The sequence below is a fragment of the Strongylocentrotus purpuratus genome, unplaced genomic scaffold, assembly GCF_000002235.5.
Source record: "Strongylocentrotus purpuratus isolate Spur 01 unplaced genomic scaffold, Spur_5.0 spur5_scaffold_19, whole genome shotgun sequence".
NCBI classification, from domain to species: Eukaryota; Metazoa; Echinodermata; class Echinoidea; order Camarodonta; family Strongylocentrotidae; genus Strongylocentrotus; species Strongylocentrotus purpuratus.
In genome coordinates, this window is record NW_022145604.1 from 21,103,469 (window position 1) to 21,124,706 (window position 21,238).

The 21,238-nt window shown below is 39.0% G+C and overlaps 2 protein-coding genes across 2 annotated transcripts in view; one reads left to right on the top strand and one right to left on the bottom strand.

Moving 5' to 3' along the window:
• Window positions 1-20,497, top strand: part of LOC105439069 (mucin-2-like) — a 50,556-nt gene extending 30,059 nt beyond the window's left edge. The window contains exons 22-41 of the mRNA XM_030989838.1: window positions 291-527; window positions 1,254-1,585; window positions 2,341-2,485; window positions 4,068-4,211; window positions 4,900-4,971; window positions 5,477-5,638; window positions 6,378-6,545; window positions 7,255-7,498; window positions 8,258-8,383; window positions 9,096-9,257; window positions 9,851-10,062; window positions 11,330-11,500; window positions 12,425-12,592; window positions 13,604-13,734; window positions 14,767-14,942; window positions 16,106-16,152; window positions 17,470-17,643; window positions 18,337-18,665; window positions 19,111-19,168; window positions 19,623-20,497. Coding sequence (XP_030845698.1) covers window positions 291-527; window positions 1,254-1,585; window positions 2,341-2,485; window positions 4,068-4,211; window positions 4,900-4,971; window positions 5,477-5,638; window positions 6,378-6,545; window positions 7,255-7,498; window positions 8,258-8,383; window positions 9,096-9,257; window positions 9,851-10,062; window positions 11,330-11,500; window positions 12,425-12,592; window positions 13,604-13,734; window positions 14,767-14,942; window positions 16,106-16,152; window positions 17,470-17,643; window positions 18,337-18,665; window positions 19,111-19,168; window positions 19,623-19,912 — 3,548 coding nt within the window. The 3' untranslated portion in view covers window positions 19,913-20,497. The remainder of the gene's footprint in view (window positions 1-290; window positions 528-1,253; window positions 1,586-2,340; window positions 2,486-4,067; window positions 4,212-4,899; window positions 4,972-5,476; window positions 5,639-6,377; window positions 6,546-7,254; window positions 7,499-8,257; window positions 8,384-9,095; window positions 9,258-9,850; window positions 10,063-11,329; window positions 11,501-12,424; window positions 12,593-13,603; window positions 13,735-14,766; window positions 14,943-16,105; window positions 16,153-17,469; window positions 17,644-18,336; window positions 18,666-19,110; window positions 19,169-19,622) is intronic.
• LOC105440918 (mucin-17-like) overlaps window positions 10,487-21,238 on the bottom strand; it is an 86,715-nt gene continuing 75,963 nt past the window's right edge. Inside the window, exon 44 of the transcript XR_004064970.1 lies at window positions 10,487-10,497. The gene's annotated coding sequence lies outside the window, so the exon portion shown is untranslated. The remainder of the gene's footprint in view (window positions 10,498-21,238) is intronic.

Below are 21,238 nucleotides of genomic sequence, written 5' to 3' on the forward strand. Positions count from 1 at the left end.
CAGTCATACGAAATTCTTTGACATGTTTTACTCTCTTGCCTGATTACATATTAAAATGAAAAATGTTTTGTTTGTTCTTTAAATGAAATACATCTACAATTGAATCAGTTTTAATCCAATACATCATATCTATAAACACTCTTTCAGAAAATAATTTAAGTCAAAGGTAGATTTCCAAGTAAGGCCACATCAATAAGGATGTGAATGACTGATGCAAACTTGGAATTACATGGTCAGAGGACATTCATTTAAAAAAATTGCACAAATTTGCTTCCGCTCTCTTTCTGCAGTTGTGACGACTACACCTTCAATCGTTTCAACATCACCTACAAGGTCCGCAACAACAACACAAGGCGTGTATTCAACTTTGCCGACGACAATGCCATCAATCCCTACAACTGAAGTCACCACCACAATGTATTCTACAACATTCAGCCAGAATGCTACGACCGTCTTGTATACCACAAGTACTACCACGAAACCAACAACAGAGTTGACGATGACCAGTAGTGAGGCAACTACCACAGGTAATCCATAAGTGGTTGGGATTTTTTTCAGTCTAATCACGGCCATTTATAACAAGGCAAAATTAAAGAATGTTGGGTGTGAAGGGACATGTGCCAATCATGAAGCTCAGTGAATTGTGGCACCTTAATACCAAAGGCATTGTTCTGGGTGATATTGGTGCATTGCAACTAAGTACATGTATAATCCAACTTCTCTGTATAATACTATTGCTATTATTTAGGCTACTGAAGGGTAGGGGATTGTACTAGCTCTATATCCCAATATCACTATGCATTAAAACTATGGTTTTGCATTCATGGTTCCAGGAAATGGTTATAAAGTTTAAATTTACCGTTAAAAATCATGTCAATAAAGTTCCCATGTTTTTATCGGCCAAACATGAAAATGCTCTTACACATAGAATAGTTTCGACCATTTGTTAACAGATTTGTATTTTTTCTTAACTTAGCCTTTGTAATCACATGAAAAAGAAGTAGAACTGAATACAAGTAAACTGACCAGATCACAATATTAGAGTCATGAGAAATCCTATTTTCTAGGCAGAAAAATTCATTAATTGGAAAGTTCGATAGTCACACCTAAAGCATGATATATACTTAAACCCACATGGAACCTTTGACAAAACTGAATCTAACATTGTATAAATTGTAGCCTTAAATGTCGTGAATTTTCCTGAAGATATCTTGGAGGAATAATTTTTCCATCTCGTTGTTAAACATTGGCAGTTGCTTCCAACTGCCATGAGCCACTGGGACTCGAGAGCGGCACCATAGAGCTGGAAAACATCAATGCCACATCTGTGCAGGAAAGCAGCTCTTTGGACAGCATCCGTCTGAACAGTGGACCAAACACAGATGGCTATGTGGGTTGGTCACCAGATCCCGCTGACACCACGCCATTTGTGACCTTTGACCTCGAGCAGATAAAGCAGGTGTCAGGGGTCATTCTTCAGGGTGGTGGACGTGAGGGAGATGAATTTGTGACAACCTTTGCAGTGGCTTTCAGCCTAGATGAGAGTAACTTTCTGAATGTCACAGCACCAAGTGGACAAATTATGGTAAGGATCGTTTTTATTTGCAACTATCTTTTATTTTTGTAAAGGGTTATCTGTAACTTTGATCTCAAAATGATTGTGCAAAGGTCTAACTAGTATTTTTGTAAAGGGTACTACTGAACATGTCATTATTACAAGGGTACTACAGGCCATGTCATCAGGATGCCCTCTGAAAGGTTACCAAAGCAAGTACTATTCTCACAACTGGTCAACCACGGCTTCGCTACAAGGACACGATCAAGCGGAACCTTAAGCGGAGGCAAATTAAAATCAAGACTTGGACAACTGCTGCAGGCCAGCGAGCTGTATAGAGAACAGCTGTAAAGTGAAAATGAAGGCGATCATTGTCGCTTCGCGACAAACAGCTACTCCTACTACTGAACATCCCTCTATGTAATACCAGAAACTCTATTCCATTGGGTATCAACATTTCCTATGAAATCTTTATTCTCTGATCTGTGTATGGAGTGGCAATTTATGATGACTCTCCCACAAAAAAGTATGTAAGGCTGGTGAGGACTGAAGCCTGATTCATGTGTACTGACACCCCCATCGCCCCTACATAATGCATATTGCAATATGTCTGTTCTGGGGGCTACATAAAACTTGTCATCAGTGACAAATGACAGTTTTTGTTATAAGCTACTGAAATCCTTGCTTCTGATTGGTTATCAGCAGATTTATCACTGCTTTTAGTCATTTGTCATTGAAAAAAGGCTTTGTGAAACAGGTCCCTGTTTGTTCTTTTTGCTGTTCAGATATTCCATGGTAGTTCTGATGCTGATACTGAGAATGAGATACTGTTCCCAGTGAGTCTTCTGGGGCGTTACATCCGCATCTATCCTGTGGAGTATAACAGTCGTCCCACCATGAGGCTGGAGCTCATTGGATGTGATCTAGAAGGTTAGTTTAATTCCAATGCTGTCAATTACTGGCAGATTGTGATAGGATGTTAGGAATGGGAATATGAGGAGTGGGATGGTGTCAGGAGTGGGATAGTGTCAGGATGGGACTGGTGTCTGAAGTTGGATGTGCTAAAAGTGGGATGGTGTAGGATTGCTTCAGGAGTGAGGTAATGCCTGGAGTGATATTGTGTTAGGAGTGGAATGGTGTCAATATTTTGATTGTGTTTAGAGTCGCCAGTCGGGATGGTGTGGGATGGTGTCAGGAGTGTGATTGTGTCAGGAGTAGAAGGATGTCAGGTATGGAATGTGTTAAAATTGGGATGGTGACTGTAGAATTCTTTCAGGAGTGAGATGGTGTCAGGAGTGAGATGGTGTTAGGAGAGATATCGTCGCTGTTTTCACGAAGTGACGGTAGTGAAAAAAAATTGCATTCACTTTGCGTTACGATTTTCCTCACTACCGTCACTTCGTGAAAACAAAGACGATATGATGTAATGGGTAATATGGTGTCAATAGTTTGATTGTGTTTGGAGTTGGATGGTGTCAGGATGGGACTAGTGTCAGGAGTGGGATGGTGTTAGTGGCATGATATCAGGAGTAGGATGTGTTAAAAGTTTGATGGTGTGAGATGGTGTCTGGAGTGGGATGGTGTTAGGAGTGGGATGATGTAATGGGTGATATGGTGTCAATAGCTGGATTGTGTTTGGAGTTGGATGGTGTCAGGATGGGATTGGTGTTAGGAGTGGGATGGTGTTAGTGGCTTGATATCAGGAGTGGGGTGTGTTAAAAGTTTGATGGTGTGAGATTGTGTCTGGAGTGGGATGGTGTTAGGAGTGGGATGATGTAATGGGTGATATGGTGTCAATAGCTGGATTGTGTTTGGAGTTGGATGGTGTCAGGATGGGATTGGTGTTAGGAGTGGGATGGTGTTAGTGGCTTGATATCAGGAGTGGGATGTGTTAAAAGTTTGATGGTGTGAGATTGTGTCTGGAGTGGGATGGTGTTAGGAGTGGGATGATGTAATGGGTGATATGGTGTCAATAGCTGGATTGTGTTTGGAGTTGGATGGTGTCAGGATGGGATTGGTGTTAGGAGTGGGATGGTGTTAGTGGCTTGATATCAGGAGTGGGGTGTGTTAAAAGTGGGATGGTGTGTGGGGTTGTGTCAGGAGTGAGATGGTGTTAGGAGTGGGATGATGTAATGGGTGATATGGTGTCAATAGCTGGATTGTGTTTGGAGTTGGATGGTGTCAGGATGGGATTGGTGTTAGGAGTGGGATGGTGTTAGTGGCTTGATATCAGGAGTGGGGTGTGTTAAAAGTGGGATGGTGTGTGGGGTTGTGTCAGGAGTGAGATGGTGTTAGGAGTGGGATGATGTAATGGGTGATATGGTGTCAATAGCTGGATTGTGTTTGGGGTTGGATGGTGTCAAGATGGGACTGGTGTCTGGAGTGGGATGTGTTAAACATGGGATGTTGTCAGGAGTGAAGTAATGTCAAGTGTGGGATGATGACAGGAGTAGGATGGTGTTAGGAGCGGGATGATAAATCTATTTTTTTTTTCTCTCTCTTTCTTTTACAGGCCCCACCCCAACAGTTCCAATTGTCACCACACGCCAGTGCTTCAACGATGAGTTTACTTGTAATGATGGAGCCTGTGTGTCAGGAGATAAGGTCTGCCAAGGAACCTGTGACTGTGCTGACTGTTCAGATGAGGCCATGTGTGGTATGTTTGTACATTGCCACGTTTTTCTGTATGTCTGTCTGTCTTACTCACTTCATTTGAGGTGGGAGCAATGTTCCAGTATAAATTTGAAGATTTACAGTTCATTTCACAGTGTTATTTCTCAAACCATTTGTCGATATGACTCACTGCTTTCGATATTGCAGTAGTACTCCAGTCTTATCATGAAAGTTTTATAATGATTATAAAGAGTTTAATTCTCAAATATCGAGGGTTCAGTGACACAAAGACGTAGCTCCATATTTTGCCAAAATGAGTATTTGATATCAAAACGTTCAGAAAAAGGGCTCAGTGACACATATAAACCACTTTTTCTCAAAATGGAGTTACGTCATTGTGTCACTGACCCCTTGATATGTTTAATTGCCCAAACTCATCTGGACCTTTAGATCTTATGCAAATTCTAGTAAAGTTTTCATATCATACTGCTTATCACTGGCTGTACTTTTTTTTATTACAGTATAGAATTATCCTTGTGTCTTATAACATAAATCTAAAGATTTGCAATACACAATGTCATTCTCTTTCTATCACTAATAACACCATAAATTGTATATGTTTACCAGACCTTTTTGTAATGTGTTATTAATTATCCAAATTGGTAACCATTTTAAATTCTCTTTCCAGAATTTTATAATACATTTTTCTTTATTTATTGTACGAAATTTAGGTAGTACCACAACATTGTCCTACACTACTGTGGAGCTAACATCCGCGTATACGACAGAAGAAACTACAACAGGTAAGATACAGTGTTTTCATCACCAATTGACTTTAACATTAAAAATATTATAAATGTACTGTAAATTTCATTCCATAAAGCACTATTGTTTACAAGGCACATCCCAAAATTTAGGAGGATTTTATTTTATTTTATTTTATTTTTTTATTTTTATTTTTTTTTGGGGGGGGGGGGGGGAGGGTTGGAGTAGATGTAATTTCACCATTCCTAGCATTTGTTTTGCATACTTATAATGTGGACAAATATCCAGTAATGTAATAGTCAAATCAATCTTCATCCATAGTAAACATGATCTAAAATCCATCACAATTCACATCGTCATTGTTCAACCTGATGGTTTTTCATTGGACCAAGCTGTTCCTGGAACCCCTGGAGTGACTTGTTTACATGTCGTGTTGGGATCAAACGGAATGGGACCTCCGCTAATAGCTGCTGCTCTTCAATAGAATCTCAATTTGTAATACATATTATCATTATTTTCTGTGATGCTTTGTCATTTGACTAGGACCAAGCTGTTCCTGGAACCCATGGAGTGACTGGTCTACATGTACAGTGACATGTGGTGTTGGGACCAAGTACAGGGACAGGACCTCTGCAAACAGCTATTGTGGGAATGAGGTTTCAGACTCTCATCAAGTAGAGTACTGCAATACGTATGCTTGTCCAAGTAGGTTCTAAAAGAATATGGTCATTTCATAATGATTATGTATCGGATATAGAACTACCCTTTGCAGAAGAAATTTACAAATGATTCATGTTTGCAAGTTTATATACATGTATATGTGTGAAAATGCAGTTCATGAGGGTTAAGACTCCATTAAGGTATGAACAAGGCTTTCTGAATTTTTTACACGTATTGTGACTTAACAGAGATCAATGCCTTTCACCGAATCATGGGCCATAAAACATACATACGGTACAGGACAGGACCTCTGCAAACAGCTATTGTGGGAATGAGGTTTCAGACTCTCATCAAGTAGAGTACTGCAATACGGATGCTTGTCTAAGTACGGTCATTTCATAATGATTATGTATCGGATATAGAACTTCCTTTTGCAGAAGAAATTTACAAATGATTCATGTTTGCAAGTTTATATACATGTATATGTGTGAAAATGCAGTTCATGAGGGTTAAGACTCCATTAAGGAATGAACAAGGCTTTCTGAATTTTTTACACGTATTGTGACTTAACAGAGATCAATGCCTTTCACCGAATCATGGGCCATAAAACATACATACGGTATGGCATATATGTTATAAAATTGGTCCTCATAGGAAAGATTGATGCTTGTTAAGATGTTCACGGTCATTTTATAATTCAAACAATGACATTGCCTACATTCTGGTTCATGTCTTTTTTTTATGATTAACCGATGATGGTGCTTTCCTCTTCCTTTAATATTAGCAAATGGAAACTGGTCCCCTTGGAATGAATGGACAACATGTGATAAGACTTGTAATGGAGGCACCTCGTTCCGCTATCGAAATTGTTCTAACCCTGCCCCCAAGAACGGCGGTGCACCATGTGTGGGGGAGGTCATCCAGACGACTGTCTGCAACCCGCAGGAATGTGGTGAGCTTCTGTTCTAAAGGCTATTTCAGAAAACATTTAAAAGAAAAGCCACAGCAAATAATATAATATAAGCATATAATGCTTCGATTTTCTGTATCTTTCATTATAGCTAGATCCCCAAATCATCTTTTGTTTTTATCCCCTCCCCTACCCTCTCATGTTTGAACACACACATGCGCATTCATAATCTATTCTACTTTTCTGTGATGCCTTTCTTAATCTGGACACAAATAACCATGTATTTTTAAATTATATGTCACATAACACCAGTTGGAAGCAGATTCCTGTATCACAGTGGAACTTGAACCTTCAATCTTCTATTGTGAATCTCTTTTGTCATACCATAATTAACAGCATTACGTGAAGATGGCCATGTCTACACAGCAGGCACGTAGCCACGGGGGAGGGGGGGGGATGTCCCCCAAAAATTTCCATGATCGGTTGAACTTTTTTGGACCCCTTTTTTTTTTACCTCGATCGATTACATGTATGTGCCCCCCCAAACATCAAACTCTCGCTACGTGCCTGCTACAAAGTTTTCCTAGTCAAAATACACTTTTTCAAAATCTAGTCTGTAAGTTTGCTCCAGATGTAGCTTTTTTTATATTTACTAACTTAAAGCTACTATTTTGGGTGGCATTGTGTAATTTCTTTCTCTTTCATCTCTACTCTCTGACCGTTTTCATTCACTTTTTTATCCCCTCGTTAGAAACAAAATGCGAAGGAGGGCGTATCTACACCACCTGTGCCAATAGATGTCCTTCCAGCTGTGCAGACCTCCAGGTTGGACTGGTCTGCGTGGAGGAGGAGGGATGCGTTGCCGGGTGTCACTGCCCTAACGGCACGCTGGAGCAGGGAGGAGTGTGTGTACCGCAGGAGCAGTGTGATTGTCTAGATGAGTACGGGGACTCTTATCCCCCTGGTTCAAGCTTCACTGAAGACTGCAGGAATTGGTAGGTTTAATTGAAGCTCCCTCGTCTAATACATGTATTAATAATAACAATGATAATATTCCGCTTTTATATAGCGCTTAGTACAATGTCTCTAAAGTGCTTTACAGATGTACTATTACCCGGTCATTGGATTCAGTGCTTGCCCCCGCACACACTGTGCACATTCTCCACTCGCTGGGGAGCATTCCAGCCAGGCGTTACTTGACACTCAAGTTTGACTACTTTAATTCCCTGAACATTTGTGTGCATGAAATGTTTGCAGATGTTGTGAATTATTTAGATTCATCAAAGTTTCGTGCAGTGGAATCACAATTAACAGCGCACTAGATTATTATAATTTGCAAAAGTTTCTTGCTATGAAAAAGACTGTCCTCTGCGAAAGTTTTTGGTTTTACGGTAAATGGTACAACGATAGTTCAGGCCGAGTTCATACCCCAAATGAAGTGAGTGTCATTACTCCATTGGTTTCTGGGCACAAGCATCAACCTCTTCATCCTATAAATATACCATAAATATAGTGATATAATTCTTTTCATGGAACAATTTTTCTTCTTTGTTTATGGCTGAGTTAACTTGTTCATTCATTATAATTAATACAGAAATAAAGCAATATTTACATTGCTTCTTCTGATCTGCTAAATGTTAGTTGTAATAGTTGAATAACATTTTGTTATTAAAGATACCTGTAACATTTAAACTGAATTCGTGAAGATGTTGAATAAAATAATAGCATCTGTTTTCTTTGCCCGGCCTCTACAGCTCATGTGTAAATGGAGTGGTGACTTGCAATGAGGAGGCTTGCCCTGTGAACTGCAGCTGGAGTAGCTGGTCTAGCTGGACTGGATGTTCTGCTACATGTGGTGACGGGACCAAGACCAGGTTTAGGTAACCATGGGAACAAGATGACTGTGAGATCGATTGCAGAATTAGTGCAATCAGTGAAGATGATGATGATGATGAGCATTAAGGCAACTATGATGATATTATTGATGGTGACAGTGATGATGATGAGAATGAGAACGATGCATTAACATAAAGATGATGATGGTAATGATGATGATGAATTCCAGGAGGAGGGATGTTGGGTAGACCATTGATGATGATGATCATGATAACATTTACAGTGGGGATGATGATGATGAAAAGTATGGCAAAGCTAATGATGTTGATCATGGGAAAGTGCAGCTAGCTAGGGTGAGGGCCATTTCACAATAGATGTCAAATAATGTGCATATCCATCATATTGGCATCCAGAAACTCGCGGAAACTCGCGGATCATACATGTACATGCAGAGGTGCCGTGGTTGAGTGGTTAAGTCACCGGACTGTCGATCACAAGGTCCGCGGTTCGAGACCCGCCGCGGCACCAATGTCCTTTGGCAAGACATTGATCTACATTTGCCACACTCAACCCAGGTGATGTAAATGGGTACCTGGCAGGAATTAATTCTTTGAAATGATAGAGCGCCGTAATGGCAGCACAGCTAAAGCCGGGGTAATAATCTCCAAATTTGTAATGAGCGCTACATAAAAACTGAGTATTATTATTATTATTATTATATGCCTATATATTTCATCCATCGCTTTACAATCTCAGGTCTCCTAACAACCCTCCAGCTCAGCATGGAGGTGCAGAATGTGAAGGGGTTGCATCAGAGGAAGTGACATGTGACCTTGACTCCTGCCCTACCAACTGCACTGTGGGTGGAACCACCTATGATAATGGTGCTCTGGTATCACAAGACCTCTGTAATAATTGGTACGTACTGTATGTGACTTGAAATAAATACGAATGATTACCTGTATGTTTGGTAATTGTGCTTACATGACTCCGCCTATTCTACACTTAAGAATACTTGCTTACCAGTATTTGCATGAATTTTAATGCACTTTCTTGAACATGTATATCAGATGTCGAGTTTGGCATTGGCCTCAGTTTGTAGTGTCAAGTATTCACAATTGAAGTTCAAAATACAAATCATGGATGGAACATCAAAATATCTTGTTCTCATCTGGTATGTCTTTTAATTTTAGAGTATAGATTAAAACTATATGAGACCTTGTAAAAAGTTTCATTCCAATTTTCTTTTCATGACCAGACCAAAACATTATCTTATATAATAATAATGATGATAATAACCTCGGCTTCTATAGCGCATTTCATCTTCAGAGAAAATATCAATGCGCTTTGCAATAATAAAACAACAAAAATTACACATAATTACTAATTCATGAGCTAAAGAAATATCAATATATGAGGTGTACAAGGCAACTATCTCTCTCTGCAACAGTGTTGAATGCTTTGATATACCGGTAGATTGCGAAATCCTTTCTTACAACTTTCCATTGTAGCACCTGTAAGGATGGAACAGTCGTGTGCACCAACAACACCTGTGACGGGAACTGGTCTCAGTGGTCACCCTGGTCCTCATGCAATGCGACGTGTGGTGATGGCATAACGGTGAGGACGCGGTCCTGCTCCATGCCCGCCCCTAGCAACGGAGGACAAGGATGCGAGGGTGATGCCTTGGAGATGGAGGGTTGTAATACAGACCCATGTCCAAGTGAGTCCAGCTTTTGTTATCATACATGTAGCTATAGTGTTTTACCTATCTGTACTTTGGAGAGGTCAGTATAGATTAAAGGTAAACCAAAGTTTTGGGAAATTTTGAAATTTTGAAAATTTCAAATAGTGCTTAGCTACGACCATGAAAATCTCAGAATATGTAATTGTGATATATAATTTCAAACATTGTTTTATGGCTGAAATAATATATTGACCTAGAGAGGGAGCTATACAGCATAAAGAGTATATTATTTACAATTTCATAACTTTAGACTTGATTTCAACCACGACAACGATCACTATATATTGTAGGATCGCATTTGCTTCCAATGTGTTCATAATTCATGACCCCATACCAAAACTTTGTATTACCTTTAAGAAGTGATTTTTTTTTTGTACGAAAGCTTGATAGAAAAGTACTTTATGCATTTACCTCCCTCAGTGACCTCTCTCTTTTTTATGGGAACAGTTTCACTCATATAATGATGCATTAAATTAAAATGGATAATGGCGCTATATAAATCTCATGTATTATTATTATTATTATTAAGTGAAAGGTGCTTCTGACAAACATAATCTTCTTCAAGCCTTACAACAAATAATGTGTACAAAACTGATATCCTCAATACGCCATTTATATGTAACTTTGATGAGTCTTACTGGGATGTACGTTGGCCAAATGAAGAAGAGTAGCTCACTCTTCTTCAAAACTACTCCCTTCCTCCCCCCTAACCCTTTTCTCCCCTCCATCTGAATCTGCTTCTGATTAGGGCAAAATATAAGCTGGTGAATGGATGAATGGGAACCGTGGAGTTAACTGATTGAATACATAACTATGGCTGGAGTCCATGAAAATGCAAGTTCTACTGTGAAACCAGAACATTTCATGAATCGTAAACAAACCCGATTTTCACTGCCAGAAACTTTTAAAAATTATAAATGTTGAAGTTGTATAGGTTGTGATTCAGTTATTTAGCTGCATAAGTGTTCATGAATCATAGCCAGGCAAGGTTTACTAAAACATTTCATCAAATTGTATGCTACGTACGTGTCTAATAATCTTTATTGCCATCTTGTACTTGTTACATGTATATCTGTCTGTTTGGCTCACTACTGTATCTATAACTTTATTGTATTATTAATTTGTAAACATGATCAGTCTTGGTCCTTGGACCTTTGAGTCATTTATATTTATATGTCTTTTTAAATCTAAATAAATGAAATAAATAAATGAAATATATATAAATTTTTTTGATCTTCCATAGCTGATGGTGAATGGTGCGAGTGGAAGCCGTGGAGTGACTGTACAGAGCTCTGTGCTGGAGGGTATCATAACAGAAGCAGAGTCTGTGGCTGTCCAGAGCCCCAGGATGGGGGAGAGGAATGCCAGGGGCCTGGTGCAGAGACTACTGCTTGCAATGTACACCCCTGCCCAGGTAAGACACATAGGCAGGGCAATTACCACACTTATTTATTAACATGTAGAGGTGTTTTGGCCTAGTGGATAAGTCGTCGGGCTGTGGATCATGAGGACCTCGGTTCGAGTCCCGCCACAGCACTAATGTCCTTTAGCAAGACATTGATCTATATTTACCATTCTCCACCCAGGTGTTAAATGGGTACCTGGTAGGATATGCGAAAGCTAAAATGTGCTTAGGTTAGCAAGGGTGTGCTTGTAAAAATGACGCCTGGCTGGAATGCTCCACTAGCTTAATGTCCTACCAATCAGGTCTGAAGTTTACTCAAGTGGTTCTAGACATCATCCCCTATTTAAAGTTGAAACCTGTGAAGTGGACCTTCAAGAGTATATTGGTACCAGAAATACAGTCCATATAAAGAAGAGTGCATTTTATGAAATACTACAAAAACATATTTTCCCTATTTACTGTTCCATCTTGAAACAGTAATCTATTCTAGATGTGTGTACCTTTTTCCCCTTTATCGCTCTCATTATAACACTTTAAGCATTACACAGTAAACATGAATCGTAGTTTCACATACCGTATAAGAGATTTCATTAGACTAAAACAGAATCAATGCAGAGTTATAATGTAGTATAAAGAAGAGGGGGAAAAAAAAAGCAAACTTCATTGTAGGGTTATCACTGCTCCCATCTGCTGGTGCAGTATTATTATTATTATTAAGTATTTGGCGTTACCTGTGCCTGGGAGGCGAAAAGCCAACTGAATCATTGTAACCCTTGGGTCTCTGATTAGGATGTCCAGGTGGACCACTTCACCAGAGTTTCCCGCTACTCTTATACAAATAGCGCAGTATAGTATTGTATGTATTTCAACTTTTGTTGAAGTATTCCACTAGATAAGAGTACATGCCTTAAACCTATTCTGCTTGCTCTCCAGTGGACTGTGTACTCAGTGAATGGACAGAGTGGACTAACTGCAGCGCCCTCTGTGATGGAGGTACTACCAGGCGCCATCGTAACATCACCGTGCCTGCTGCCTATGGAGGCACTCCATGCAATGGATCACTTCTGGAATCTAGGGGCTGTAACATGGAGCCTTGTGGACGTAAGTAGGAGACTGAATGTATGGTATTTATATTATCTTTGGAACAGAGTGCCAAATAATAGTAATCATAGAGGTGTCGTGGTTGAGTGGATATGTCACCGGATTGTCGATCACAAGGCACTAATGTCCTTTGGCAAGACATTGATCTACATTTGCCACACTCAACCCAGGTGATGTAAATGGGTACCTTGCAGGAATTAATTCCTTGAAATGCTAGAGCGCGGTAATGGCAGCCGTGCTAAAGCCAGGGTAATAATCGGAAGTGCCAGGAGTGTCGAGTCTGACAGACATGAGCACTATACATGAACCCACTATTATTATTAATTATATTATGTCTTTTTACCCAGGGTAGTCTTATCAGTATTCATACTGTTTTCCCTGAGGGCCCTGCAATCATATCATTACCCTGGCTTTTGTCATTTAAACCCTAGACTACTGAATTCTTTCATCATCACAGGCTTCAATCCTAGAGCCACCCGCTTCCTGAAAGCAATAGTTACATCCCTTTTATGCCACTACAAACAATTATCGTAACTACAGCATGTACTCTTATAACATTCAAGTATGGGATTTTAATCCTCTATTTCATTGTTCATTTGGATTCAAATACCATTCATGAAAAATTGCAATGCACCTGTATGAACCTTAATTAGTATATGTATATTATTTTAGGAAGAAACAAGTTGGTTTTATTTGTAGGCCAATTTATATGGGAAAGACAAATATGATGAAGCAAGTGGGGAGCAACAACAAGAGAAGGAGATATAGATTCTTGTGGTGTCTGGGGCAAGGGAGTGATGAGGAACTCCATCAGATGCACAGCATATCGAAAGTCGCATCATGCTAGATGTGATAAATGATGATGATGATGCTGATGATGATGATGATGATGACAAAGATGACGATGACAATGATAATGATGACAATGATGATCTACTTTCTTTGGAACCATTGAATGTCTATTTAGAACACAATTTCTTTACCGATCTATTATTTTTTTTTTTCATGAAGCTGTATGTGAGGGTGAGCTGGTTGCTAGTGACTGTGCTAATAGGTGCCCTCTTACCTGCGCTGATATCCAGTCTGGAACAGACTGCCTCCTGGAGAACTGTACTGCAGGATGCGCTTGTCCTGGCAATCAGGTATGGAATGGATCCATTTTGCTTCATAAAATGTATTAGTTATTGGTAAATACATGTGAGTTTTTGTACTAACAATTCCTTGAAATGGCAATCAGGTATGGAATGGATCCATTTTGCTTCATAAAATGTATTAGTTATTGGTAAATACATGTGAGTTTTTGTACTAACAATTCCTTGAAATGATAGAGCGCCGTAATAGCCGCCTTGCTAAAGCCAGGGTAATAATCAGGGCAGCGCCAGGAGTGTCACAACGTGACGGACATGTGCGCTATATAAGAAGCCACCATTATTATTATTATTATTAAAATGGGCTTCACTTTCACCCTATATGCTGGTCAGATCTTGCCCAATATATACTGGTTGCATAGGTATATTGTACATGTATAGAATATTGTGACATACAGTTATTGTATCTCACAGTGTATTCTTTCTTTTTTTAACCACAAGGCAATAATTAAGAGTTAAGGCCCTTGTGGCTCAACATAGACGATACGATGACACAGGAAGGAGTCTGATATTAGATGCTTAACAAATAAAAATGTAGACATTTACCGGTATGTACTTGATGTGGATGCTTTTGTAAGAATTATTTTAATCATCCCATTGAGAAGGAAGGAATGATGGCTTGGGGGTACATGTAGGTCGGTGGCCTTAAAACTAAGATTTCTGAGATTCCAAACTAAGGAGAAGAGTTACATGTAGTTTTCTTGGCGAGGCATTTACGTGGGATTCTCATTACTGAGTCAGACAGGGCTTAGATCTTGTTAAGCATTATTAACCGGCTGTTTTAAGCATCTGGATAAAAATGTCCTTTGGCAAGACAATAATCTACACTTGCCACTCTCCACCGAAGTGTTAAATGGGAACCGGTAACAAGGAATTCCTTAAAGGCTGTGAGCGTCAAAATCGGCAGCCTAGCATAGCCGGGTAATGCCGGAGCGCCTTGAGGACCTTGCAAGGTCGATGCGTGTGCTATATAAGAATCCAATATTATTATTATTATTGTTATTAAATAAATCATCAATCAACCAGGTCCTTCAAGATGGCCACTGTGTGGCCCAGAGTGACTGCCGCTGTCTCCTGGATGCCTCTCATACCGGTAACCTGGCTGATGTCTCACTTCCCGATGGATCCATTATCTCCATCAGTCTAGATGGGATGGTAGAGTACCCTTCAGGAGCATTGGTTACCATGGAGTGCAATAACTGGTAGGTTCAGTAGACCTGGGGGTGTTTCACAAAGATCCTATTAGTTGAACTTATCTCTAAGTTGAACTTATCTCTAAGTTGAACTTGACAATTATGGAAAGCCGTTGGCATCTATGAAAATATTTTGTAAAATGTATTTTAAAAGGCATAAAATGTTGATTCAAATCAATCATATTTTCTATTATCAAGGAGATTTCATGCTCTTGATGTGGAATTTATAAAAAGTCAGAATACTTGCTTTTTCGCTTTTGAATATATTTTTTTTTTAAGGCTACAAATGGCTCTCCATAATTTTAAGTCCAACTTAGAGATAAGTTCAACTTAGGATCTTTGTGAAACACCCCCTGGTTGCCAATGTATTTCAATTTTATATGATTATTTCTCTCCCTAACCTCTGGTTACCAGCTGTTTTATTCACCTGCTATGCGTAATGGCATCTATATCGGTGGGATCCACGTTGCATTCTTCAGTTGTTGCAATTTTTCTCTCAAGCCTTTGAAATGCTCTCTAGTTGTCAAGAAAAAAAATTGTTCAAAGAGTACGCATAAGATCTTTGAAAATACCCTCAAAAAAATTGGTATTCAAATGAGGTATCTTGTTATTAAGAATTTTGCTGAATATTCAAGTTGTATGAATTGTTATATGCAAATGAGATGAATAAGAAAGAAGGTCTCCAAGCATTAGGAGCCCAGGTTCAGAGCGCCAGATGTTGAGCTTGGAGGATCTTATTTTTCTATGCTGTCACATTCTGTTGTGGAGTGAAGCCTGGGGCCTATTTCACAAAGCCTTTTTTCAATGACAAATGACAAAAATTTGTGACAAATCTGCTGATAACCAATCAGGAGCAAGGATTTCAGTAGCTTATGACAAAACTGTCATTTGTCACTGATGACAAGTTTTGTGAAACGCCCCCCCAGGTTGAGCAAACTAGGCCCCTCTAAACTGGTGGCAGCGGTGGGATGTGACAGTTACAACTGCATAGAGCACTGAGAGGGTTAATATCACAACTGTGCCAAAATTTGTTTTAATCTAGAAATGAATATGTTAATTGTATTGCAGCTCTATGTACAGATATTGCTTGATAGAAAAAAATTAAATAACTAATTATGGTTCCACTCATTTTCATCTCATTTTCACTTCTTTCTTTTTCTGGTACATCTCAGCACTTGCCAAGGTGGATCCTTTGTTTGCACAGAAGTGGATTGTGCAGGTAATGATTTTTCATATAATTATGCAAGTGATGATACATATTGTTTGTTTGTGTACATATACTGTATAATGACACATATCAGCTGTGAATATCTTTATTTTCAAGTTCTCTGTCTTATGACTTTTCAGATTATTATATTTTCCATGATGTTAAAGTAAATATTCATTGATTTTAAAAACTAACTTAATTTCATTATTGCAAAGTTGAAACTTTGATTTGACAAGGTTATCAAAATTCAATACTTGGAAACAATTGAAGTATTGATTATTATAAATTATAAAACGCTTAAATACAGCCCCGGCATAGCACCTGAAGAGCTCTCCGAACGCTGCTGAAGTGTGTGAGATCACAGTATGGACACGATTTGCACAAGCAGACGATGTCCCATGACATCTCACACATTTTCAGTGCCTGTGTTTTCATCTTCTCTTGAGTTCTTTCTCTTACTACACTACCGTCAGGCTAAATGTATAATCTATTGCCTCACTCTAAACCCTGCACATGGTTTTATTTTGATGACAAATGCAGCGATACAAAAATAAAGGAATCTGTCGCTTGTAAACAAAATAAGACGCAATTGAATATTCAGCTGCACACACCGCGGTATGTTCGGCGTTCCAAGAGGAACAAATGCCGTCCTTAATATCATTCCGGGGGGTTTTCGATTCGAAAGTCTGGTTTCTTTGATTGTTAATTAACCCCTATCCTGTGTATTTACAAGCAAACGATTTTAGTTATCGGAATCGGGTCATCTCCCCTTTTGAATGGTTTGACATGCCATCACATTTATACACACTAAACTCATTATAATTTGACAAATAAAAGCTTTGTAATTATGTTCATTCTTTATGGGATGTCGTCTGCTTGGGCAGTATTGGTCCATATAGTGACGTCATTAAAGCATCATTATTTTTCCGGCGAATCTCTCGTATATCCCAGCTGCTATGCAGGTGGTTGTATTTGTATTTTTATAAATCACCCGATATGTAGTTGACCTAAAACTTGTACGATGGCCATTTCTTAGCTTACCAGTTAGTCATACATTAGTTGACAGATTTGTGATTTTCTTTGAATTTCACCTTTAACAAGTATGTTTAATAATGTAAATTTCCAGAGGTGCAAAATAGCTTGTCAATTTGAAAATAAAATAAAAAACCAAGTAGTATCAATCCATATTCTGAACTGAATGTACATGAAAATATTGTTAATGTTACCCAAGTTAAGACTACATCATAAAATTATTAACTTCGATCCAAGTACTTGTACCTGAAGTATAGATTCAGTTGTATAATCCTTTTCTTTGTTAACCATTGCCAGTGGACTGCGGTTGGAGCGAGTGGTCTGATTGGTCGGAGTGTCCTCAAACATGTGGTCATGTGACCAACGGCATCTACAGGCAACGTACCCCTGACAACCCATCCGCTGCGTACGGAGGAGCAGAGTGTGACGGCCAGGACATAGAGTTTGCTGACTGTAATTCAGGAAGTTGCCGTAAGTATTTTTCCTTGGATGAGAGAACTGAATGTAATACAGTCAAACCTGTCTATAGCGACCACCCAAGGGAAACAACAAATGTGGCCTTTGTAGACAGGGTGGTCACTAAAGCAGGTTTGACTGTATTACGCAAAGTGCTGAATTAGTGAGATTGGGCTTCCAGTAGGCCTATGAAGTCAAACTTGTTACTGGGCCATTTACTTACAAATGTGAATTCTAATCATGATGCAATTAATATATAACTGTTGTGCCTGTTCACGTGTGGGATTGGAAAACTTGTATTCTCATCTATATTTCACTGACCTTTGTTCATTAAAATCTCTAAATTGTCAATACAGAGTGTAATTTATAGTCTTTACTTTTAATTTTGTTGATTTATTTACATGTAATGTACATTTTGATTGGTCTTGAATTTATCCAAGAGTGGAAAATAATAGTAATTTTTGCCATCTTGAGGGGGCGAAGCTGAATCATTTAGACCTGTAGAAAATTCTGCATTGCTTTGGGTCAATCTGGGCCCTGTCTTACAAAGAGTTGCAATTGATCCAAATCAATCACAAGTCCTCCATTCAATCGCAACGTTCGCAGTCTCCTATCTCTTTTGTACATGCTTGCGATTGATATCAACTGGGCCCTGAAGAATGAAAAATGATTGTTATTATTTGATTTCTTTGTTGCCTTTATCTACAGCCTGTGGGGAGAACGAGGTATGGTCCACCCAGGTGTCTAACTGCAGCATGGTGAGCTGTTCAGACTTGAGTAACGCCGCTGCTTTCCAGCTCAACTCCAGCTGCTCGTCACCGCCGTCCCAAGATGAAGAAACCTGCATCTGCGAGCCGGGCTTCTATCGTAACCATGACGATGAGTGTGTTCTCCCATCCTCCTGTCAATGCGTGGATGATGAGGGGGTGACGCGGGGCGCAGGCGAGGTCTGGCAGAGGGGGCAGTGCGAGACGTGCCTGTGTGAGAACGGAGCTGTGGTCTGCAAGACGGAATGCGAGCCGGTTGAATGCGAGGAGGTAGGATCCCACTCTCAAACAATTTGGGGAATTCAACCCTGCATGGCAATGAGTTTGTTTGATAAAATAGCTGCTTGCAAGGAAATAACAGAGTTGCCTGTTTGTGTTTGATCGAGTGCAGCTCTTGTAAATTAATCTGATTATGTGTTGATGTATTCTTATTCGAGACCCGCCGCGGCAATAATGTCCTTTGTCAAAACATTGATCAACATTCGCCACACTCAACCCAGGTGATGTAAATGGGTACCTGGCAGGAATTAATTCTTTGAAATGCTAGAGCGCTGTAATGGCAGCACAGCTAAAGTTTGGAAGCGCTTAGTGATTGTAATAAGCGCTATATGAAAACTGATTATTATTATTGTTATTATTAATCTTATTATTAATTTACTATCATGGTTACTAGTAGTTATCAATACATATTTTTTTTCTCTGATGCATCTTATAGGGATTTATCGCTGTTATGGAAGACGGTGCTTGCTGTCCAGTTTGCAGAGCAGTTTCTGGTGAGTAAATTACCGGTATAAGTTGTTGGATGTTATAATCAAGGGGTTATAAGATCTTACAATCACAAAACCTGTACAGTATTTATTTTTCTGCCATAGTTTTGCCCCCCAAAACCACATATGATTTGTTCTCAGTTAGACAAAAGGTAAACACCAATTTTTTACAAAAATATACTGCAATCTGAAATTAATGAAATACCACTTGTACATATATTTTCTTTTTTGTTGATGAATATCAGATCAGGCGTTTATTTTTTAGTGATTTCATTTTACTTATACATGTATGTACATCTGTAGCATTATTTGGATGATATTGGAGTTTTTATATTGCCTTTAAAGAGAAAATTTTCCACAAAAGTTGAGATTTAGTCTTGTGACACTTCATATTCATCCCTATACACTGAAAAACTGACCTCTATGTCCTAACCACTCTAAACTCTCAATCCCTTCCCAGAACCCAACCAGTGCAGAACCAAACACCAAGCGCAGAACTTCACCCTCGACGGCTGCATCGCAACAGACATTCCTGTGACCACCTGTGATGGCTATTGCCCATCCAAATGCAACACCCTTCTAAACCAACTCTTCATCGACCAGACATGTAACTGTTGTCGCGGTGTTCTCGGCGACACGGTCAGGGAGATAGAGCTCGTCTGTCCAGATGGTAGCACGGTCATCGGCTATCTGCCGGTCATTGAGAGGTGTGAGTGCCAGGCCACGGACTGTGCAGCCGTAGGCCGATAAATGCCTTCCTTGATGAATAGATACCGACTACACATGTCTTCGATAGGTGCTTTTCAGGGTTAGGGTTAGGCTTTTCAGGGTAATTCTAACTCCAACGACATGTGCTCTGGTGACAATTGCTCCATTTAAATTTTAGAGACTAATTCAATCCCCAACTTTGACCCCGGACCAAACAGTATGCTTTATATCCTTTACCCTAAACCTACATGTAACCTAAAGCCCAATGGCAACAGAAACCATTTTGATCTGGGTAAATGATATATTTGAGAAGCATCTATCGAGATATGTTGTACATGAACTCGACCAACAGCCATTTGATTAGAAAGATTTTGAAATGTAGGGAAAGCCTTTTCCAAGATATAATTGATTAATCCAAATAATGCATTTTTTTCATCCAACAAATGATAAAAACAAAATGTAAACAATTGATTTACATGTATACATTGGTATATGATTTGATGAGGTTTGAAACATTTATGTAATATATTTATGTAGTTCATTCAATATCATGCCATACAATGTGTATTTTGGAATCTCTTTCAGATACATCTATTTGTGAATAAAGAACAATTGACATTGCAATTACATCAAATGCATTTTTGCATACTTTGTGAGATACATATAGCAACAAATGACACATTAAAAGAATATAAGGGTATGTACAAGTGGGGAGGCCCTATTATACATTATTACATAGTATGTATCCCATCATGGAAGAGTTTCCTTTGATGTATTAGAGAGAGCTGAAGATAATTAAGGGAAAAGAAAAGAGATTGTCAGAGAAGAATATAGGACAGTAGGTTTTGAAATTAATTAAAGTGTAAACTACAATGTTGTGATCTTTGAGATCCCTTGTTGACCATACATTGCGAGACAAACGAATGTCACTATTTTCGATACTATATCCGCAATAAGTAATATATTTAGCATTACAATGTATTTGTATTTGTCAAAAGGATATAGAAAAGGGGGAAATGTGTGTACTTCTGGTGTGGTGTAGGAATCATGAATTGTGTAAAAAGAAAGAGAAGGAAGAGAGAACAGGATCTTGTGAAAGAAAGTGACATTGGTAAACATAGGACTCGTCGCCTGGTCGCCTGGCTGGCAGAAGGGCGTTAGATCGAATTTCAGGTAAAAAATGAAGCGTTAAGCAGAAGGGCGTTAGCACTAAATTGCCTCAAACTTTTATAAAACTGACTTATTTCCACACAAAAATTGTGGCCGTGTTCTACTAAAACATTTCTATTAGTCTTTTGAGTTTTAAAACAATTTTCGGGACGGAAAGCAGTTTAAATATAAAACAAATCTTTAAATGCGATTAATTCG